This window comes from Poromitra crassiceps (assembly GCF_964638095.1).
Source record: "Poromitra crassiceps genome assembly, chromosome: 18".
NCBI classification, from domain to species: domain Eukaryota; kingdom Metazoa; phylum Chordata; class Actinopteri; order Beryciformes; family Melamphaidae; genus Poromitra; species Poromitra crassiceps.
Window position 1 is genome coordinate 28393368 of NC_139636.1, and position 20086 is coordinate 28413453.

Below are 20086 nucleotides of genomic sequence, written 5' to 3' on the forward strand. Positions count from 1 at the left end.
CTGCTTTGAACTGAGCAGTCTGAACTGAACTGTTACGCAGTCTCTCTTTGAACTGAGCAGTCTGAACTGAACTACTTTGGACTGAGCAGTCTGAATTGAACTGTTACTCAGTCTCTCTTTGAACTGAGTAGTCTGAATTGAACTGCTTTGAACTGAGCAGTCTGAACTGAACTGTTACTCAGTCTCTCAATCCTCTCTTCAACCCACCTCTCTGAAGCGTCCTCCCTTAAAGAACTCCTGTCCACTTATTTTCAAATAAAGTCAGAGAAAATAAAAAAAGATGGACGAAGAATTTGCGCCCGGACAGGTCGCAGGTCAGAGCGGAGTGTGAGAGCTCTATCACATCTGTTATAGAGCCTACAGGTACCTTGCACAATTCATTTCAGCACTGTATTGTATGTAATTACCATGTTGTTGTAATCTATGTTTTTGTAAGATAATTTATTCAAGCCAAAATGGTGTTGTTTTTTTTGTTCATTTCGTAATTATGTATGTATGTGTGTATCTGGGTGTTGACAACTTTCCGTTTTGTGTATCCTTTCTAAAAGAGTGATGCGAAGAAGTAAAATTTGCAACTTGCATTTTAGCTGGCCCTGTCTCGCCTGTGAAGATCTTTCATTATTTTTTATATATTTCTGGCAAATATAGCTGCTGAGGCATTGTTATCTCAAACAACACATTTACTATCCTGCTGCGCCTGTTGTCATGAGGACAGAAATAGACATGCGAGTCATGTGAGTGTGTGCAGCGTGTCGCACGTACTGTACCTACACACACATACACACACACACATACACACATACAAACACACATACACTCATACAAACACACATACACACACACATACACACATACAAACACACATACTCTCATACAAACACAAAGTGTGACATCCCACAAGCATTGTCAATGTCAATACCTCCTCTGTCCTCGTTCTCTTGTGAATGAGTTGGGACCGGGTGACGCTAGGACAGCAGATGGCCGGTAGGCTGATTTCCCACAGGCTCCTTCATTCCACCATCCTCCTCTGCACACCTGCTGCACATTCATTCATTCATTCATTCATTAGAGAGGGAGGCAGCGCCAGAGATGCAGACAGTGGGGAGGCCCTTGACATCGCCAGTGGCCGTGGGTCGCCATAACCAGCCCGGTCGCCAGATTAAAATGTCAGCATTGTACGTTTTTAGAATCCACAGAAATGTAACATTTGGACATTTCAAAAACACAACAAAAATATGTAACATTTTGACATTTCTAGATAACGTGCATGAGTAAGGTTATACGGCAGCGACCTCCAGACTCTATGACGTGACAGTCTGAGGGTTTAGGTAGGGAGAACGGGGGCATGAGGGTGGACCTGTAGCATTCCCGGCTTGTAACTTTCTTGTCATGAGCTGGTTTGAATCCCGACCCAAACCATAACCCTAACCCAACCAAGTTGTTTTTGTTGCCTAAAGCAAACCAAGATGTTTTACTTGCCTAAACTTAACCCCGGCTCCCACGACACATTACGGGGCCGGTAGCTGTGACTCGCGGTAGGTGAAGCTCCCGCAACGGCGCGCTACCGGAACGAGGCAGTGGCTCCTCTGAGGCGAGGGCAAGGGAGGCGGTTACATGGCTGAGCTGGGCTGCGGCGTCACCAGGAAGAGCCGGTGTCTGTGCTGGAGGCCCCACATTTTATCCTGGCGGATTTGGTTGCGTCACACACACACACACACACACACACACACACACACACACACACACACCAAGACTCCAGAGAGAGTAAAAACTACTTTATTCTTTCATTCTCTTCAAACAGAAAACTTTAGAAATCTTCCTTTAGTAAAACATGTGGATCTTTAGAAATCTCTGTTAGAAACATTGTGTGAGGGTGCACAGATGAATGACAGTGCGCTCCACAGTGAGGAGGATGCAGATTGGTGCATCTCTAAGGACAACCCACGGCGGCGAGGGTAAGGGGCGGGGCACAGATGGAGGGAGGAAGTAGAGAAGAGAGGAGAAATGACATCATCAATCAACCCAACATGCCGTGGCAATAATGATACAAAGATATATACTGTCAATGGGGGGGAAGAAATCATGCTGTATAGTAACAGGTCAATCCGTTCATGACCAGTTTGCAGTAAACAAAGTGTGTGTGTGGGGGGGTGGGGGGCGTGTCTGGGTAGTGTACAGGTAAAAGCACTTGGCCTATCACGGCGGAGACCCAGGCTCAATTCCCGGCAGCGGCACTTCCGGCTTGGTCAGACATCCCTACAGACTCAATTGGCCGTGTCTGCGGGTGGGAAGCCGGTGGGGTATATGAGTCCTGGTCGCTGCACTAGCGCCTCCTCTGGTCAGTCGGGCGCCTGTGCGGGGGACAGGGAAACTGGGGGGAAATGTGATCCTCCCCACGCACTACGTCCTGCCAGTGAAACCCCTCACTGTCAGGTGGGAAAAAAAGTGGCTGGCGACTGCACATGTGTCGGAGGAAGCATGTGCTAGTCTAAAGAGTGAACAATGTGTGGTTGCTGACTTCAAGAAGTCAAGCAATTTCCAAGGTGAATTTAAGATGGATTTGTGTTTGCTTTGGCAGCTACGTGTGTGTGTGTGTGTGTGTGTGTGCGTGTGTGTGTGTGTGTGCGTGTGTAATCTGTATGCATGTGTTTGTGCATGTGTCCACGCACACAGATGTATGATCTATGTAGTTAGCAATACAGCATAGCCCTTTACACACCTCAACAAGTGGCAGCCATCTTTTAATAATCTTCTATTAATATGGTATGATCATTTCATGAATATGTAGATCAGTAATAATCAGTGTGTGTTACCATGGTAACTGCACTGTATTCTATAAAAGCTGCCTGTTTTCGTCTCATAGCAACAAGATTTAGGACACCTCCTGATATTAAATGTGAATAATAACTATAATAATTATATCCTTTTTCTCTTTTAAACTAGATATTCTCTGTACAAATACATACGTAGATACACACACTGGCAAACCAATCACTTTTCATAATAAATCTATCATCTATTTACAATATATCCAATATATTCTGTGGTGCAAAAGGTACCAGATATATTCAGCGTGTCTCAGGTAGATGATTTGTGATCTACTATACAAACTGGCTCAAACCTGAGCCACTGATATGGACAGTGGACAGAAGACATGGTACTGAAATAAAAAATATTCAATGAGCATCTCATAATGTAACATTCACTACTGGAATGCATCTCTGCTTCTATATTCTTTGTTTTCAATGTGCGAATAAAATAGTACATGTCTTTTTCTAGAGATGAGCTTGTGTTTACCCTGTGCGAAACATATAGTTATTACTTTAAACACGAGTCTAAGTAGAGTTTCCTCGACAGAGATATTGCCTATTCCAAAGTAACAACTATCTAAGAGTAGATACCGCCCGTTAAGAGTCAATGTACAGGACAAGACGTCGTCTGTATTGGAGAAACTGCCTCTTCTTGTAGCATTGTTTTGGAATGACAGTCCTAGTCGTCCATTTAAACAGCAGATTACATATAACTACAATATACAAGCACAGTGCTCTTCAGTACAACCTTACCTGAGCTCTGTGAGAGAGAGTGTGCCACAGATTCAGGCCTGCTCTGTCCTCTTGGGTCATAAATGTACCAACGCCCTCGTACACATGCTCTCACAGTCACACACTTGAAAAATGAAACAAATGAACACAATTGCCATCGAGCAGGATATGGTTTTGGGAAGTCTGGTGACTTTAGCGAGCAGCTAAAGTGGCTCACTACACTAACTGTACATGACAGGGTGGACATGTTGGAGCAGCGGTCTTGCAGGTGTCGTCCTACATGCTCGTCATCTGTTACCCTGCAAAGAAATTGCATTGAAAAAAAAAAAAAAAAAAAAAAGTGCTATCCAGTACTGAAAACCTGCAACAAACAAAGAGATAATGTGAACTTCCAAAAACATCAATACCCAGCAAGTAAACAAAATAGGAGTTTGTAGCCAGGATCCACTCTCTAGCCCGGTCCTCCATTATGTGATATCGATGCAGCTCCTTTCTGAGAGCTGCCAGTGTTTGCTTTTGGGACATTGCCCCTCGGTTTCACTGACGATCACAGAAACATAAGTCGCCAAATGACATTTAAAAATGCAAAATCACAAGATCTCGTTTACAAGTCAAAGTGCGTGAAATATAGACCGACACCGTTAGGCTATCCAGCGAGTGGCGTGTATTAGATGGAGATATTACATGGAGGATTAGAAAATGGCTCCTTTAGAAATGGCATCAAAACGACTCCATGTTCAAAAATACCCTTCAGTCAAGACTAAGAATAGATTCTTGGTTTCCTTTTCTTCTGTCTTTTCACCCGGCTCAGATATTCCCTTTTCACTTCTCGCTGCTTTCATCTTACCACTCAAACGGAGTCAACTAGTGCTTGTGTGTGTGTGTGTGTGTGTGTGTGTGTGTGTGTGTGTGTGTGTGTGTGTGTGTGTGCACACGCGCATGTAATCCATGCATGTGTTTCTGTCTCTCTGCGTGTGTGTGTGTGTGTGTGTGTGTGTGTGTGTGTGCAAATGTTTGTGTGTGCGTGTGCGTGCGTGTGTGTATGCGTGTGTGTGTGTGTGTGTGCGTGTGTGTGCAAGGGTCATGTCTATCCCCTGGGGTCCGCAAAGTAGCCGGCGACTCAGACGATGCTGCGGGAGCCGCTGGAGTTGCGTCTTCGACTGAAGGGCAGGGTGTGGTGGAGGGGCGTGGGCGAGTCCGGGGGGCAGAACTGGTGGGGGTGGTTGTAGGGGGGAGGGGGAGGGGGCAGCGGGGGCTGAGGACCGTCCCCCTCTCGGACGCGCACGGGCGTGGACATGGCCGATTGGATGAGCCGGTGGGAGGCGGGGCTTTGGCTCAGGAAGGCCTCCATCCTCCCTCGCCCGCTCTGGTCCACCACAATCACCTTGACGATCTGCTGGCATTGGATGAGCGTCTCCGGGCGGAGCTCCCCCTGCTGGACGGGGCTGAGCAGGGCGGGGGGCGCGGCCAGGGCCAGAGGCGCCGACTCAATGCTGGGCTGGCTCAGCTGATAGGTCTGCAGCCTGTTGTGAATTGACACCTAGTTTAGGAACAGTCAGAGAACGCATGAGGAGTTACCAGCCTGAACGCAGCCCCTACGCAGCCCTCTCGTGGGTCATGCACATGGGCATGCAGGCGTGCGGTGCATGCGGAGCGAGCGCATGCAAAACACACACACACATGCAGACTCTCATTCAAGCTTCACACAAACCAGCCCAGAGATAGAAATGAGGTGGTGGGGGGGATTAGCAGATACATTGTAGCATCAGGGTCAGAGATCATGGTGGGAAAGTGCTTGGATGGTGTGTGTGTGTGTGTGTGTGTGTGTGTGCGTGCGTGCGTGCGTGTGTGCTCGTGTGTGTGTTTGTGTGTGTGTGTGTCTGTGTGTGTGCGTGCGTGCGTGCGTGCGTGTGTGTGTGTGTGTCAGAATGTCAGAATGAGAAGCTACACAGAGGAGGGGAGTTGTGTGGCCGTAGGAGTGACACCGAGGGCGTGGTGTCTCCCTAACACAAGTATATATGGGACATTCCTTTATAACTGGGAAATGGGAATCTGATGGTTCAAAGGTCATGAGCTCGAACGGTGACGTCACCAGTGCTCGTATTTTCTCTCCCAAACTCGTAGGAGCCTCAGCAGCCCCGACCTCAAAAATCCAAGATGGCTGCTGCACGTAACAAAAGCAGTTCAAATCGTAGTAAATACTGTTTATTAGCACTTCTGTCTTGTTTGTGTCTCATTAAATCAGCTGTACACACGGCACTGTCTAACTTCTTCTGGACATGTTGCTGCAGTGTTTGTATGGCAAAATGACACAGAATGCCTTGTTATCAACTGTTTTTGCTAACGATGGCTAGCCTGGCTAGCGACTGGCTCTGACTCTTTAAACGGATGTGACGCAATTCAACAGTGAACTTCCCAGCTCCCAGTTTCCTGCAAATGGAACGCTAACAAAACAGATGTGACGTCATTCAACCTCCACATCCCAGTTTGTTTGCGATAAAGGAACGGGCCGTTACAACTCTAAAGGACTGGCTGAGAGGTCAAGAGGGCAAAGGGCATGATGGGACTAGGAGGGGAAACTACGCTCATTTATAGGAATAGGCTGGTTTGATAGACTCACTTACTCATTCACTAACTCACCCCCACACACAGACTCTTATCAAGCTTATCTGGCTTTGTAGATGGTATTCTCTACCAGCTAGGCTTATGGTGGTTTGCAAAGGCTTATACAGTAAGGCTGGCAAGCAGCAGCTGATGAAAGCAGGGATGTTCTATAGTGAGTGGAGTGGGTGCTGATCCACTCATGATCCAGAGAAAGAGGCTGTTTGTAGTGTTAGTGCCACTAGAGGAGACTCCTCGCTCTCTCCTTTGTATTCTTGGCTGCGCAGTGTGGATCTGCCTCAGGCGGAGCTCTTTGAAAGCAAAGCATAAAGCACTACAAAACTTTCCTTTCACACACACACACACACACACACACACACACGCACGCACGCACGCACGCACACACACACACACACACACACACACACACACACACAAGCAGCTCAGAGCCAAAGACACAAACACTTACCTGTGAGAGACACAGAGTGGTTGTGGCACTCACCTCTACTGTATTGTTGCCGGTCATATCGTATGCATCGTGTCGGCCTGTGGGGACAGACAGCTGTATTTGTCAGTCAGAACGTGTAGGCCTGTGGGGACAGACAGGCCTGTGGGGACAGACAGGCCTGTGGGGACAGACAGGCCTGTAGGGGACAGACAGGCCTGTGGGGACAGACAGGCCTGTGGGGACAGACAGCTGTATTTGTCAGTCAGAACATCATGTCAGCCTGTAGGCCTGTGGGGACAGACAGGCCTGTGGGGACAGACAGGGTCAGGGTTCTGATCCGACTCACAAAACGTGCAAATCATAGCAGACTGGAGCATTGGCCATGGTGGAGGTCTGTGCTCTGCGAGTGCAGAGCAGATATGTATATTTGATGTTATGTAGTACCTGAAGGAGAGCCGTGACCTGTGTGTATATTTGATGTTATGTAGTACCTGAAGGAGAGCCGTGACCTGTGTGTATATTTGATGTTATGTAGTACCTGAAGGAGAGCCGTGACCTGTGTGTATATTTGATGTTAAGTAGTACCTGAAGGAGAGCCCTGACCTGTGTGTATATTTGATGTTATGTAGTACCTGAAGGAGAGCCATGACCTGTGTGTATATTTGATGTTATGTAGTACCTGAAGGAGAGCTGTGACCTGTGTGTATATTTGATGTTAAGTAGTACCTGAAGGAGAGCCGTGACCTGTGTGTATATTTGATGTTATGTAGTACCTGAAGGAGAGCCCTGACCTGTGTGTATATTTGATGTTATGTAGTACCTGAAGGAGAGCCATGACCTGTGTGTATATTTGATGTTATGTAGTACCTGAAGGAGAGCCCTGACCTGTGTGTATATTTGATGTTAAGTAGTACCTGAAGGAGAGCCGTGACCTGTGTGTATATTTGATGTTATGTAGTACCTGAAGGAGAGCCCTGACCTGTGTGTATATTTGATGTTATGTAGTACCTGAAGGAGAGCCATGACCTGTGTGTATATTTGATGTTATGTAGTACCTGAAGGAGAGCTGTGACCTGTGTGTATATTTGATGTTAAGTAGTACCTGAAGGAGAGCCATGACCTGTGTGTATATTTGATGTTATGTAGTACCTGAAGGAGAGCTGTGACCTGTGTGTATATTTGATGTTAAGTAGTACCTGAAGGAGAGCCGTGACCTGTGTGTATATTTGATGTTATGTAGTACCTGAAGGAGAGCCGTGACCTGTGTGTATATTTGATGTTATGTAGTACCTGAAGGAGAGCCGTGACCTGTGTGTATATTTGATGTTATGTAGTACCTGAAGGAGAGCCGTGACCTGTGTGTATATTTGATGTTATGTAGTACCTGAAGGAGAGCCCTGACCTGTGTGTATATTTGATGTTATGTAGTACCTGAAGGAGAGCCGTGACCTGTGTGTATATTTGATGTTAAGTAGTACCTGAAGGAGAGCCGTGACCTGTGTGTATATTTGATGTTATGTAGTACCTGAAGGAGAGCCGTGACCTGTGTGTATATTTGATGTTATGTAGTACCTGAAGGAGAGCCGTGACCTGTGTGTATATTTGATGTTATGTAGTACCTGAAGGAGAGCCCTGACCTGTGTGTATATTTGATGTTATGTAGTACCTGAAGGAGAGCCGTGACCTGTGTGTATATTTGATGTTATGTAGTACCTGAAGGAGAGCCGTGACCTGTGTGTATATTTGATGTTAAGTAGTACCTGAAGGAGAGCCGTGACCTGTGTGTATATTTGATGTTATGTAGTACCTGAAGGAGAGCCGTGACCTGTGTGTATATTTGATGTTATGTAGTACCTGAAGGAGAGCCCTGACCTGTGTGTATATTTGATGTTATGTAGTACATGAAGGAGAGCCGTGACCTGTGTGTATATTTGATGTTATGTAGTACCTGAAGGAGAGCCGTGACCTGTGTGTATATTTGATGTTAAGTAGTACCTGAAGGAGAGCCGTGACCTGTGTGTATATTTGATGTTATGTAGTACCTGAAGGAGAGCTGTGACCTGTGTGTATATTTGATGTTATGTAGTACCTGAAGGAGAGCCCTGACCTGTGTGTATATTTGATGTTATGTAGTACCTGAAGGAGAGCCGTGACCTGTGTGTATATTTGATGTTATGTAGTACCTGAAGGAGAGCTGTGACCTGTGTGTATATTTGATGTTATGTAGTACCTGAAGGAGAGCCCTGACCTGTGTGTATATTTGATGTTATGTAGTACCTGAAGGAGAGCCGTGACCTGTGTGTATATTTGATGTTATGTAGTACCTGAAGGAGAGCTGTGACCTGTGTGTATATTTGATGTTATGTAGTACCTGAAGGAGAGCCCTGACCTGTGTGTATATTTGATGTTATGTAGTACCTGAAGGAGAGCCGTGACCTGTGTGTATATTTGATGTTATGTAGTACCTGAAGGAGAGCTGTGACCTGTGTGTATATTTGATGTTATGTAGTACCTGAAGGAGAGCCCTGACCTGTGTGTATATTTGATGTTATGTAGTACCTGAAGGAGAGCCGTGACCTGTGTGTATATTTGATGTTATGTAGTACCTGAAGGAGAGCTGTGACCTGTGTGTATATTTGATGTTATGTAGTACCTGAAGGAGAGCTGTGGCCTGTGTGTATATTTGATGTTATGTAGTACCTGAAGGAGAGCCGTGACCTGTGTGTATATTTGATGTTATGTAGTACCTGAAGGAGAGCCGTGACCTGTGTGTATATTTGATGTTATGTAGTACCTGAAGGAGAGCCGTGACCTGTGTGTATATTTGATGTTATGTAGTACCTGAAGGAGAGCCGTGACCTGTGTGTATATTTGATGTTATGTAGTACCTGAAGGAGAGCTGTGACCTGTGTGTATATTTGATGTTAAGTAGTACCTGAAGGAGAGCCGTGACCTGTGTGTATATTTGATGTTATGTAGTACCTGAAGGAGAGCCCTGACCTGTGTGTATATTTGATGTTATGTAGTACCTGAAGGAGAGCCCTGACCTGTGTGTATATTTGATGTTATGTAGTACCTGAAGGAGAGCCCTGACCTGTGTGTATATTTGATGTTAAGTAGTACCTGAAGGAGAGCCGTGACCTGTGTGTATATTTGATGTTATGTAGTACCTGAAGGAGAGCCGTGACCTGTGTGTATATTTGATGTTATGTAGTACCTGAAGGAGAGCCGTGACCTGTGTGTATATTTGATGTTATGTAGTACCTGAAGGAGAGCCGTGACCTGTGTGTATATTTGATGTTAAGTAGTACCTGAAGGAGAGCCGTGACCTGTGTGTATATTTGATGTTATGTAGTACCTGAAGGAGAGCCGTGACCTGTGTGTATATTTGATGTTAAGTAGTACCTGAAGGAGAGCCGTGACCTGTGTGTATATTTGATGTTAAGTAGTACCTGAAGGAGAGCCGTGACCTGTGTGTATATTTGATGTTATGTAGTACCTGAAGGAGAGCCGTGACCTGTGTGTATATTTGATGTTAAGTAGTACCTGAAGGAGAGCCGTGACCTGTGTGTATATTTGATGTTAAGTAGTACCTGAAGGAGAGCCCTGACCTGTGTGTATATTTGATGTTAAGTAGTACCTGAAGGAGAGCCGTGACCTGTGTGTATATTTGATGTTATGTAGTACCTGAAGGAGAGCCGTGACCTGTGTGTATATTTGATGTTAAGTAGTACCTGAAGGAGAGCCGTGACCTGTGTGTATATTTGATGTTATGTAGTACCTGAAGGAGAGCCGTGACCTGTGTGTATATTTGATGTTAAGTAGTACCTGAAGGAGAGCCGTGACCTGTGTGTATATTTGATGTTAAGTAGTACCTGAAGGAGAGCCCTGACCTGTGTGTATATTTGATGTTAAGTAGTACCTGAAGGAGAGCCGTGACCTGTGTGTATATTTGATGTTATGTAGTACCTGAAGGAGAGCCGTGACCTGTGTGTGTGTCCACTTGCCCGCCGTTGGTGTGTACGCCATGTGGCTGGATGCCCTGTTGCCTCTCCAACTCCCCTGCAAAACCAAAGCCAGATCACAACCAACCACATTGTATTCTGGTGCATGCATGTGTGTACGCAGTCGCAAGTCAAGGTGTGTATGTGTCCTTTCCTTACACTGGATGTGTATCTGCTCCATCTCGTTGACCTCTGTGATAGACTCTCGGAGCTCCTCGGCAAACTTCCTGAGCTCCTCTCCGCTAGGGGAGCAGAAACTCACCAGCTGCTTCTTCTCCGAGGTGAAGGGGCTCAGCATGGTGATGCCGTGGGCGTAGTCTGGTGACAAACATCATCACGCATCCCACACACAACAGTGTCAAATAAAGCTTTCGTCAACCTTGAATGCAGAAATGCTGCTGCAGCATCTGGATGTTTTTTAAAGACTTTACGATTTCTGTGTTTAGGTTCTACTTCACACAGCGTTGTTGCCAAGGAATACTTGCCAAAAGCCATATTGACAACTTAACGTCTGAAACTGTTTCTCTTGCACAGCATAAATTGCTAAGTGACCATTCTACTGGAATGGAGTGCAGAACTACTCGAGAAATCTTGTATAATTTGTGGATGGCTCTGACAATTAGCTCCGCGTTTACGGCACACTTGAGACTTAAGAGAATAAACTGTTGCCTATCTTACATTCATTGCTGAAGAGGTGAAACTGCATGCCCAGAAGACCCATAGCTTTGCAGAAGGTGTAGGAGGCTGAACTTTTCTTCTTGGGACACAGCTTCAGGATCTATAGGGTCACAGCACACAAACACAACATTAGGATTTCATGTGACCACATGCTGAATAACCATATTGCTGATGCTATTTTGGCAAATTACCTTTATGCCATGTCATTTACTCAGTTTGTACATCTATAATATATATACATTTGGCAATATGGGCTCTGTCTGTTTGTTCTCTGTTTCAATTTACATGGCTTTAAAATACAGTATTCCAGTCAGCCATTCAATAGGGATATTGGTAACACTTTAGAATACAGCTTGCAACTTACAGGGTAAGTACAGGGTACCACATCTACAGGGTAAGTACAGGATACAAGATGTGAATTTACCACGCCCCTGTAGTTACACTGTAGTTACTATGTAACTATGAGGGAATTAACACTGCTTTAGAATACAGCCCACGCCCCTGTAGTTACCATATAGTTACTATGTAACTATGAGGGAATTAACACTGCTTTAGAATACAGCCCAAGCCCCTGTAGTTACCATGTAGTTACTATGTAACTAGGGGGGGATTAACACTGCTTTTGAAAACAGCCCGCGTGCCCTGTAGTTACCATGTAGTTACTATGTAACTAGGGGGGGATTAACACTGCTTTTGAAAACAGCCCGCGTGCCCTGTAGTTACCATGTAGTTACTATGTAACTAGGGGGGGATTAACACTGCTTTTGAAAACAGCCCGCGTGCCCTGTAGTTACCATGTAGTTACAGATGTTAAGATGAAGATGTTGATGGTGTCTTTTTGCTTTAGAATACAAAAAAAAAAGATCCTAACATCTTCATCTTAACATCGGTGTGCCCCTGTAGTTACCATGTAGTAACAGGCTGTATTCTAAAGCAGTGTTAATCCCCCTACATAGTAACTACACGGGCACGGGCTGTATTCTAAAAAGCAGTGTTAATTCCCTCTTAGTTACATAGTAACTACCGTGTAACTACAGGGGCACGGTAAAGTCACATCTTGTACCCTGTACCTACTCTGTAGGTACACAGATGTGGTACCCTGTACTTAACCTGTAAGTACAGATTTTGTTGATTTTGTACCCTGTACTTACCCTGTAAGTACATGTACAATGTACAGATTTTGTTACCCTGTACTTACCCTGTAAGTACATGTACAGATTTTGTTACCCTCTACTTACCCTGTAAGTTGCGGCCTGTATTCTAAAGCGTTGCCGGGATATTGAGCGGTGTCCTTACCAGCAGCAGGTCGTTGAAGAGGAAGACCTCTCTCTGGAGCTGGGCCAGTTTCTGTTTATGAGCCTTGTTGGCGTCAGGCACCTCAAACAGCCGACAGCAGCACACCAGACGTCTGTGTGGCACAGCCAGGATCTATGCAGGCAGGGTTAGAGACACGGAGATGACAGAGAGCACAGAGGGCAGCCAGAAGAGAAATGCATCAGAGAAAGGAGGCAACACCGACAAGAAGAGACAGCTCTCTGTCTGAAACCAGACAAAATGAGCGCTGTATTTGTGCACGAAAATGCACAAAAATACACACATGAACGCACGCACACACACACACACACACACGCACACACACACGTGCACACACACACACGCACACACACACACACACGCACACGACTCACAGTTTTCAGGCCCAGGATGGACTGCTCCACACGGCTGACATAATTGACATGGTCTTCATTGGAGCGCAGCTCTCTCTGCTGGATCCTCTCGTAAATGCCTGCCACCATCTCTCTGGGGATATCTGCTCCATCATCCACACCTGAGGGAACAAGGGAGGCATATAAAGCAGGAGCGGCCACTGCCAAGGGAGAAGAAGCGCTACACAGTGCAGACAGTAGAGGAGAGAGAGGACAACACAGTGCAGACAGTAGAGGAGAGAGAGGACAACACAGTGCAGACAGTAGAGGAGAGAGGACAACAGTCCAAGGAGGACACATAGGGCACAATTTAGATGGGACAAACATCTGCGAAAAAAACAGTCGAGGGTACAGTAGGGTTAGGGCACATCGCAGTTCAAGGACTATCAAGGGCACAGACCTTTGCCCAAAGCTACACAGAGAAGTCAAACTGCCCTGTTGTCTATGAGCGAAGCCCTCAGTTGTGCAGTAGGTAAGTGTATGTACCTCTTGAACCACTAGATGGAGACAGTGTTGTGAGCCTCGGGGAGCATAAGCACAGGTGATAAGATGCTACCAGGAATCAGAGACCTTATCATTCAATCTAATGCAGACGGAGCCCCCAATTAAATGGATGAACAAGGAGTCAAAGATATCAGCTCCTGCTGCACAGCCAATGGTTTTAGCAGTAGCGAGCAAAGGCAGGCGCCAGCCATCTCGCCAAGTAATTTACTCCAGTTGGGGAAACTGTCACTCAAAGGGCAGATAGTGTGCTTGAGGGTCTGGATGATAAGAGTGTGCTTGTGCTCGTCAAAGGTTCCCCTCTGCTCTTTCGCCTTATCGTTCTCCCTGATGTATCTCTTCATTGGATCTCCTCGAGGTCCTAACAGGTTTGAAGTGTGTGTGTGTGCGTTTGTGTTTATGTACGTCGATGGTTTCTATAAATAACCGCCGTTCAAACACTGCTCATAAAACCACTTGGCATAATGTTGAAACATGTCTGCAACTCGGTAAACCGCCTCTGCCCATAGACAGTTCACTGTCCTTGAAACACCATTATGCATACTCTCTCTCTCTCTCTCTCTCTCTCTCTCTCTCTATCTCTCTCTCTCTATCTCTTTTTCTTTCTCTCTCTCTCTCTATCTAGCTCTAGCTCTCTTGACCCTCACTGCTCAATTCCTTTGATATTTCAGTGAGAGAGCAAACAGCTAATAACCAAAATACAAGTTCCATCTCCCCTCCAGCACCCGTCTTTCTCTCTCTCTCTCTCTCTCTCTCTCTCTCTGTCTGTCTTTTGCCTCTGTCATGCACACATACACACACGCACACACACACACACACACACACACACACACACACACGCACGCACACACACACACACACACACACACACACACACACACACACACACACACACACACACACTGACTGACCTCTTAGGTTGCGTATGAAGTCGTCGAGGCCCATCTTGCGTTGGGGCTTGATGTTGGGGGAATACATGTCAGTGTTGAGGAGGACCACAGCGAAGGCCAGAATGAAGATGGTGTCTGGGTTGTGAAACTGCTGCACCACATCGGGGTTACACATACAGTACCTCTGGCTGTGGGAGGCAACAAGGACAAAGAGGACGGGGTTATACCATAAAGGACAAAGGGGTCATAAGGCAGGGGTCATAAGGGGTTATACCATAAAGGACAAAGGGGTCATAAGGCAGGGGTCATAAGGGGTTATACCATAAGCAGGCAATGCTTTGATCAAACATTTTCCCTTCAGCAATTACAGTAAACTAGCAGTGTTGGCTCTATGCTTTCTTATAGCAATCAGACAAAAGTATCCCTACAACAGTAAGTGACACAGCCACCTACCATTTTGACAGTACTGAACCAACCATGGTCACTGTGGGTATTATAGCTTTATATGGTTACAAATATGTGTACTGACTGATATGATTTCTCCAAGGAAATAGACACATAGGAAGAAAATACAGGAGAAACACAACAAAGAAAACAAAACGAGATTGCTTGTCTTACCCATAGTCTGAATCTACTATAGCATTGTACCTAATTGCAATTCTTGTAATACTGCAACGATACACTTCTAAAGGATAACCAGAACAATAATTCACGTCAGATTCTGTTGTTTATCAGTGAATCCTCATTCTATCTGCCAACATTGGTCAACTTCTCAGCGACAACAACACAATCATATAAAATCACATAATATCAACAACATAAATGAATACTATGTATTATTAAACACCAAACAAACACCCATATATTAATAAATGCCTCACTATGATTTTAAAATGGTATTATTTCATCTGCCCTCAATTCTGAACACCTACGCTGACATGAAATAGACAATAGTCATGATTGAATATGGACATACTTCTTCATGAAAGAAATATGTCTACACACACACACACACACACACACACACACACACACACACACACACACACACACACACACACACACACACACACACACACACACACATTTGGTATATTCCCCCCACATACATTTTACCTATTCCCCCCCACATAGATTTTGCAGATTAAGGGCACAACCATTGTGAAAATAGCTGCCAATTATTATCATGGTGTGCTACTGGCAGACCATCTGACAGACATGCTGCAGGTGAATGTGATCAGAAGACATGGGGGTGTAACACTGCAGCAGGTTATCAGCTGACTGGCAGGCTGCCTCTAACTACAATGCGTTTCACTTGTGTTCTTTCCATACTTGCACTCAGATGTGAGGGAACAGTCGCTCCAGCAGAAATGAGACTGACACGAGACAGGAGACATTTGACAGCGTCAAATAATTCTGCCCTAGGTAAGGTAATGCCACCCCCGTCTGTTGGGGAAGCAGAGAGAGAGTGTGCATTTGGACCGGCTGTGCTCACAGAAACTCTCACTAGCCGCTCCCTATCTTTCTTACTGCCACTTGCACTTACACAGTGGGAGGCTTTTATCTCTCCGGCCAGGCACAATGCAGAGATGGAGAGAGGGCTGCCCTGCTCCAAAGGGCTATGTACAGTACGGTCAGAGCATTATGAACATCAGAGTCCACTTCTAAGACCTGCAAAGCCAGGAACCCTGTTCCCATGCAGACTCCTGTTCCCATGCAGACTCCTGTTCCCATGCAGACCCCTGTTCCCATGCAGACTCCTGTTCCCATGCAGACTCCTGTTCCCATGCAGACTCCTGTTCCCATGCAGACTCCCTGTTCCCATGCAGACTCCTGTTCCCATGCAGACCCCCTGTTCCCATGCAGACTCCTGTTCCCATGCAGACCCCTGTTCCCATGCAGACCCCTGTTCCCATGCAGACTCCTGTTCCCATGCAGACTCCTGTTCCCATGCAGACTCCTGTTCCCATGCAGACTCCTGTTCCCATGCAGACCCCTGTTCCCATGCAGACCCCTGTTCCCATGCAGACTCCGAGGAGGATCTGAAGCCAGAGAACTCACAGGGCATTGACTGCAGTCCAGCTCAGTGGCAGTGTCTTTCAGTGTCTTTGTTTGAGAGCGAGAGAATAGATCCTCTTTGGCACAAACACACAGTCTCACACCCCCCCCACCCCCGCCCCACACAGAGAACCCACACACACACACACACACACACACACACACACGCACGCACGCACACACGCACACACGCGCACGCACACACACACACACACACACACACACACACACACACACACGCACACGCACACGCACACACACAGACAAGCCTCCTGACTCGACAAGACAAGCCTCTAACTTGATGTAGTTCTACAGCAAACACATCATCAAAGATTGAATGGACGAGAGGATGTGTGTGTGTGTGTGTGTGTGTGTGTGTGTGTGTGTGTGTGTGTGTGTGTGTGTGTGTGTGTGCGTGTGTGTGTGTTGTGGGTGTGCACGTTAATGCATTGAGAGAGTGAATGGTTGAGTGAAGTGGTGAGAATGTTTGTGCTTGTGCTTCATTCACACTTCCATTATTTGTGCTGATCCCCTTATGTAACAAGTCAATTTAAACACTGTAGCTTCCATTCTCCACGTGAAGGTTGCATGCCAGCTGGCACAAATAGCACTCCAGTGTACAACACGCTTCAAACACATGACATAACAACTGTTATGCAACAGACATTGTCTGGCTCTGCTGATAAACCCTGCTAATTTCTGACGTACAGCTTCAGCTACACAGTGTGATCTGGGATCTCTGATGACTTTGTAATCTGCACTCGGGGGCTGTGTGTGATGTCATTAACTGATGACCTCAGTGGAGATGCTGATTGGCCCTCAAATCAGAAGCCCCAAAACATTTCATGAGTGCTCCTTTCCTCTCCTCCCTCAGCGCAGCGCCTTGGAGTAAGAACCCACTTCAGTTAACCAAAAGGCTGGGTTATCAGCATCACAACCGTGCAACAACGCCACAGTCAGTGGCTCAGATTTAAAAAATTACATATTTTGTGCATGCACAGAGGTGGTGTTCGGAAATCAACATTCTGTCCTTTTTTAAATACCTATAAGATGTTTATCCTTTTTTTATTATAAAAGGGAGCAAATGGCAATCTCCGTTCTCTCTCTGTTTAAATCTTTGTCCCACTGATGATGTCATCAGCAATGTCATAAATCACTGATGATGTCATAAGTGATGTCATCAGTGATGTCACTTGAGCAATTGTGCATTGTGTTTAAATTTTTGTCCCACTGATGATGTCATCAGTGATGTCATAAATCACTGATGATGTCATAAGTGATGTCATCAGTCATGTCACTTGACACACGAGAGAGACTGAGGGAGAGGGAGAGAGAGGAGAGGGAGAGAGAGAGAGGAGAGAGACTGAAGTTGGGTTTCCATCCAAAGGTATGACAAATTTTAATCGAATTTTCCGAAAGTCGGCAAGAGAAAATACTAAATAATTCGCGTTTCCATCCGCTGCTATTATGTGAATTATAGAGCTGTCAATCACCTTGTGTTTGAAGCTCTCTGCCTCTGCTGATCAGCTGCTAGATAGAGCAGATAGTAATGAATACAATTTCATTCAATTCTCGAAGTGAGTCGCCTTAAAGTTAATATCCCATCTTCTTCTGTTTACCACGACGAGTATTGTGCTTTATATTTAGCCTATCATTATTTACCATGTGTAGCCCTATTTGGTAGGCTACACACGGCATGTTATGTTTTGCAGTGATCAAGGCAAACAAAGTGCGTGGTTTTTGAATGGAGAAACAACGGAATATCGCTTCATCTGTTTCCACTGCACGTATCACATTTTCCTTTTATCGATACACCCGGCTTTTCCACCTCCGTCAAGCGTGAAAACTCTTTTGCGATATTTGGAGGTTTTTGCGAATTTTGCAGCGTTTCACTCAGTTTTTTTATACACAAATTGATATTTCGCATAAAAACAGGTGGATGGAAACCCATGGATGGAGAGGGAGAGAGACTGAGGGAGAGGGAGAGAGAGGAGAGGGAGAGAGACTGAGGGAGAGGGAGAGAGAGGGAGAGAGAGAGACTGAGGGAGAGAGAGGAGAGGGAGAGAGAGAGTGGGGAGAGACTGAGGGAGAGAGAGAGAGAGAGGGGGAGAGAGACTGAGGGAGAGAGAGGGGGGAGACACTGAGGGAGAGAGAGGAGAGGGAGAGAGAGAGTGGGGAGAGACTGAGAGAGAGAGAGAGAGAGAGAGGGGGAGAGAGACTGAGGGAGAGAGGGATACATTGCGCACACGTCCGCCAACAGGGCAGGCGAGGCCACGCAGCAGCTGAGCCGCGGGCTCGGCCGCCGTGTGGCTGAGCTGGCGAACTGCAGGGCGGGCGAGGCCACAATAGCGGGCGATGCCTAGTAATATTAAATTATAGTCATTTCTGGATCATGGAAAAGGGCACCTTGGCTAATGGGTGCAAATGAGCAGTGGTTCAGGCCAGTGTGGGCGGCCCCCCCTGGTGCACGTCCCCCTGCTGGTGACATCCTGAGGGGAGGAGCACCTCATCACAAGGGGGGGTTGGATGCTGGGGAATGGAATGGGCGGATGGACTGTTTGAGGCAAACAAGCAACCAATTACACTGAAATAAAAGCAACAATGGGCAGCATTTATATTGCCTTTTTAGTCCTGAGGGCAGTAATCTCCGGCCGTTACTTTCCGGGACATTTCAAGGACAGTGCCGCCGGGCAGAGGATGAGTCACCGAATGCACTTCCTATTTGCCTGGTCACCATTTAATGCAGATTGCTTTGCCTCAAAGACTTTCCAGACGGTACACTTTCAGTCTATGGGAGTTTGTTAGGCAGACTAGAGGCAAAGCTATGCAGTCCACTCAAAGGTGCTGTGGGAGTATGCAAGCTGCGTTTCTTTCTCAAGGTCCTCTTGGTATTGAAATGAGTTTTCTTCGGCAGATTATGCTCATAAATTCTAGTGACTGGAGGGCAGCCATCAGCATCGACAAAACAAGCAGGATAATGGCTCAGGCTCAAACTTCATGAATATCAATGAAAAATGCAGTAATACATATTCATTTGTGACTCTGGATGGAAATGGACATGCAGTACTTGAGCTCTTCCAAACAACAAACTGGACTAGCCGTCCGGCAAGCACGGACGGACCCGGACGACGAATCGAGAGAGCCCAATAGGGGGCAGCGCAAACCATAACATGTGGTTGGGGGCGGCTTTAGCTCAGGAGGTAGAGCGGGTCGGCCAACGACGCAAGGGTCGGCGGCTCGATCCCCGCTCCCTCCCAGCCGCCGTCGCCGTGTCCCTGGGCAAGACACTCAACCCTCCTTGCTCCCGATGGTGTGTAGGCACCCTGTGTGGCAGCCTGCCGCCATCGGTGTATGAATGGGTGAATGTAGACTATCTACTGATTGTAAAGCGCTTTGGATAAAAGTGCTATATAAATGCAGGCCATTTACCATTTACCATGTGGTCAGATCTGGCCCAGAGTATCACTATCCAACTAACTTGACCACTGAAATATCCATGAGAATAACTAAATGGTTGCACATCTTGTTGCCAAGATTGTTTTGGGCAAAAAATACACTGGCGTGAACTACATTATATAGCATTTTGGGCGGGGTTAATGCTGATCGTTTTGATTGTTGCTTACACAAATTGTTATGATAGATAGACGGTCACAGTGTG

General features: G+C 46.3%; 1 protein-coding gene across 1 annotated transcript in view; it reads right to left on the minus strand.

Moving 5' to 3' along the window:
• Positions 1-4662: 4662 nt before the first annotated feature.
• iqsec3b (IQ motif and Sec7 domain ArfGEF 3b) overlaps positions 4663-20086 on the minus strand; it is a gene marked incomplete at both ends in the record, with an annotated part of 44388 nt that continues 28964 nt past the window's right edge. Inside the window, 8 exons of the mRNA XM_083654626.1 lie at positions 4663-5082; positions 6646-6689; positions 10561-10653; positions 10755-10913; positions 11274-11373; positions 12570-12701; positions 12962-13101; positions 14392-14558. Of these exons, the coding sequence (XP_083510752.1) occupies positions 4663-5082; positions 6646-6689; positions 10561-10653; positions 10755-10913; positions 11274-11373; positions 12570-12701; positions 12962-13101; positions 14392-14558 (1255 nt within the window). The remainder of the gene's footprint in view (positions 5083-6645; positions 6690-10560; positions 10654-10754; positions 10914-11273; positions 11374-12569; positions 12702-12961; positions 13102-14391; positions 14559-20086) is intronic.